This window comes from Sinocyclocheilus anshuiensis, unplaced genomic scaffold, assembly GCF_001515605.1.
Source record: "Sinocyclocheilus anshuiensis isolate Anshui unplaced genomic scaffold, SAMN03320099.WGS_v1.1 scaffold2181, whole genome shotgun sequence".
Taxonomy (NCBI): Eukaryota; Metazoa; Chordata; class Actinopteri; order Cypriniformes; family Cyprinidae; genus Sinocyclocheilus; species Sinocyclocheilus anshuiensis.
This window is the reverse complement of record NW_015552262.1, coordinates 173,663-177,259: the sequence shown is the minus strand read 5'-3', so window position 1 is coordinate 177,259 and position 3,597 is coordinate 173,663. Positions and strand designations below refer to the sequence as shown.

Here is a 3,597-nt window from a genome sequence, read left to right as displayed (position 1 = left end):
GGTAAGAAAAATCAGCTCGTCATTCTTTCTTTTTTTTTTGTTTATAATCCCACACTTCTGGCTTTTTTTCCTCAGAACTGACAAACTCGCAATTGTTGACTTGAATAAAGTTATAAAGTCTGAACTAGGCGATATAAACTTGCATTGGCAAGAAAAAAAGTCAGAATTGTGAGATAAAATAGGTAAATGTTATGTAAAATGTTATAGGTTTAAATAGTATTTCATGCATGTATTTCAACTGCAGGGCTAATACAATATGTCCCCTATATGAATATTATATAGACCTATTGTTTAAATCAAATGTATGCTTTAAAAGTAGGGTAATCATAGCAGGTTTCATCCATAGTCTGTCCATTTAAACGTCTGCGTTTAGCTTCAAATGGCATCTTTGACGACAGTGTTATATAAAAATTATTTGCATTCCGATTCTGATATCCAAAGGCACAACAATACATTTTATCTCTTATTCCATGGATTTTACCCGTTTCCCTCCACTTGTTCCCAGTGTTTTCTGCCACCACTATGCACTTTGACGTAACTGCGACGTCTACTCCAAATTGGTCTATTCAGAAATCTTTATACAGCCTTAGCCTTGAGATCATGCTGTATAACTGAGACCTTGGTCAGGGACATAGTCAAAGATGGAACAAATTTGTACGATACTTGCATAGGATTTTGAACGTATTATTTGATTTAAAATGTAAATGGGTCATTTTATTTGACATTTTGTGTATTCGTGCTTTTGGAAAAAATAAACCTATTAAAAACAAGGTGAAGAAGTCAGCCTAATCTAGGTCTAGGAGATGTGGTTTTGGCGTAGGTCTTGACTGCAAAGGTCAATTACATATAAACGTGACAAGGACTTTGGTTATCTTATAGAAATTTATTTTAAATTTTAAAAAAGTTTTTTTTTTTTTTACTTTAAACGTTGGTTATTTTATTGAAGATGGCCTATTTTATTCGAGATATTGGCAGCTGTGATTTCAATTATTAGCAAGAGTTTTAAAAGAGAAAAGTGAAAAAAGAAATGTGTGCACCTTTTGTGAAAAGTAATGTTTTTTTCTAGATTTTGCTATCTTTTTATCATATACATGTTCACATTTATTTGATTAAAAAGTTAATCCTGTTAAATATTATTACGATTTAAAATAACTGTTTTCTACTGTAATATATGTTAAAATGTAATTTATTCCTGTGATGCAAAGCTGAATTTTCAGCATCATTACTCCAGTCTTCAGTGTCACATGATCCTTCAGAAATCATTCTAATATGCTGATTTGGTGCTCAAGAAAGCTTATTATTTATATTTTTGTGGAAATCATGATACATTTTTTCAGGATTCTTTGATGAACAGAAAGTTCAAAGAACACCATTTATTTGAAATACAAATCTTTTGTAACATTATAGATGTCAATTTAATGGATTCTTGGTAAATAAAAGTATTAATTTGTTTAAAAAACAAAAAGAAATATATTGCAATAGAAATATAATTTAACATGTAAAATGAACTAGGCAGCTGTGGTTTTTGCCCCCAATAAATAAGCTATTATTGAAAAGCTAAAGGTTTACAAGATTTGATACTGACCGACCTTGTTCTAAACTTCAGAACAAGGAAACACACACACACACACACACACACACACACACACACACACACACACACACACACACACACACACACACACACACACACACACACACACACACACACACACACACACACACACACACACACACACACTCACAGTGAGCATCTGTGTAGCCTCTCTCAGGTCGGCCAGCTCCTTCTCTTTCTCCTGAATCCTCTGCTGGGAAATCCTCTGCATCTCCACCAGAGCATTCTGGGAAGACAAACACCGGGTTACATAACATGCCATATTTCTACTGACTCTCACACAACACACAATCTAGAAACGGTCTACAACATTACCTTTTTCTCATTCATTACTGTTGTAGCTAGAGCAGTGTCATGTCCTTTGTGTTCGTCCGTTAAACAAAGATAACAAATACACTGCTGATCTGTGCGGCAAAACACCTCCAGGAGTTTCTCATGGTGAGAGCAGAGCTGTTCTTGTATCTTCTTTGAAGGAGAGACCAGCCTGTGTTTCTGAAAGGCAGGAGACTCGTAGTGGGGTTGAAGGTGGGTCTCGCAGTAAGACGCCAGACAGACCAGGCAGGATTTAAAGGCTTTGTTTTTCATCCCAGAGCAAACATCACACTCCACATCCCCGGGTTCGGCTTGGGTCGGATCAGACGCTGTCGGTCCAGCATGCAGCCCTGTCTTCTTCAGTTTCTCCACCACATCTGCCAGCATTGTGTTCCTGCCCAGCACAGGTCTGGGAGTGAAGCTCTGCCTGCACTGAGGACAGCCATAAATCCCCAGACAGTCGTCCTGGTCCCAGTAGCCTTTAATGCAGCCTTTACAATAACTGTGTCCACATGGAATAGTCACAGGGTCCTTTAAGACATCCAGGCATATGGAACAGTTGAACTGGTCGTGCTCAAGGAAAACCCCAGCTTGCGCCATTTTAAAAGGATTTCTTGCCGTCCAACACAGTGGCAGAATGAAGCCCAGGCAAGCTTTGTTTATGCAGGAAGTGAGTCATGTGACCACAGAGTCTGACAGGAGGGGGAGGGGCTGAAGAGCTGCTCTGCACAACAACTGCGCATGTCAGAAAACACGGAGCTGCTTGCAGTGTTAAACTCGGTGCAGTGTTAAGTGTTCTGGCAAGAATTTGTGCAGCTCACAAAAAATGACTCTAGGTCATATGTCACCCCAAAATCAGCACATAAATAAATAATAATAAAAAGAAATAACATAAAAAAAATAAAAATGTAAATTACATTTATAAAATGTAAGTCTATATTACTTCACAAGTTAAATAAATTCAAATAAATTCAAATTAAACATATATACATAAACACATATAAATATATATATAACATTTTAATAAATTACATAATATATTAACCACACACATATACATATAATGATACAAAGTTTATAAATATTTAAATATTTTAGAAATATTTTGTCTGCTTTTAGAACCAAAGATTAAAGATTTGATATTTTCTTATTTAATATCCAGTCCACACAAAATCATAGAACTCAAAATCTATTTTAAACTAACATTTGTTTTTTACATTTTGGAAATAAATAAATAAATAAAAAAATAGCTGTAAAACGAATACAAAATATTTTGATAGTTCAAATATGTTTAGTCAGATATAACTAGGGTAAATCAGTGACACTTGTACAGAATTTGTCAGATTTTCTTGCTTACACTGAAGCTAAAGATGGAACATCTCAAATCATGCTGGAGAACATGAGCATGCCACTGATTCATACCGGGGACAAACCAAATATAATGCCCTTTTGCAATCCGTGTACATTTTTAATTCAACTTTCCAATGTAAGAGTGGGATATGTCAGTGTTTTCACACTAGATGGCAGTATTGCTGCTCTCACATGATGCATGAGCACTGTTTATAAACTAATGCTTCTAATAACTCAGAAACATACAGACATTATTTATAATGCAGTACTTTATTTTATAACGCAAGTCTTCACGTTTCATTACAGGTGCTTAAATTACT

General features: G+C 35.4%; 1 protein-coding gene across 3 annotated transcripts in view; it reads right to left on the bottom strand.

The window, feature by feature from the left end:
• The window catches only part of LOC107663525 (E3 ubiquitin/ISG15 ligase TRIM25-like), a 7,445-nt gene extending 4,664 nt beyond the window's left edge, over positions 1–2,781 (bottom strand). For all 3 annotated transcript variants that reach the window (XM_016453754.1, XM_016453757.1, XM_016453756.1), the window contains exons 1-2: positions 1,931–2,781; positions 1,746–1,841 (exon numbers count right to left, since the gene is read on the bottom strand). In XM_016453754.1, the coding sequence (XP_016309240.1) occupies positions 1,746–1,841; positions 1,931–2,527 (693 nt within the window). In that variant the 5' untranslated portion in view covers positions 2,528–2,781. The remainder of the gene's footprint in view (positions 1–1,745; positions 1,842–1,930) is intronic.
• Between the last annotated feature and the right edge of the window lie 816 nt (positions 2,782–3,597).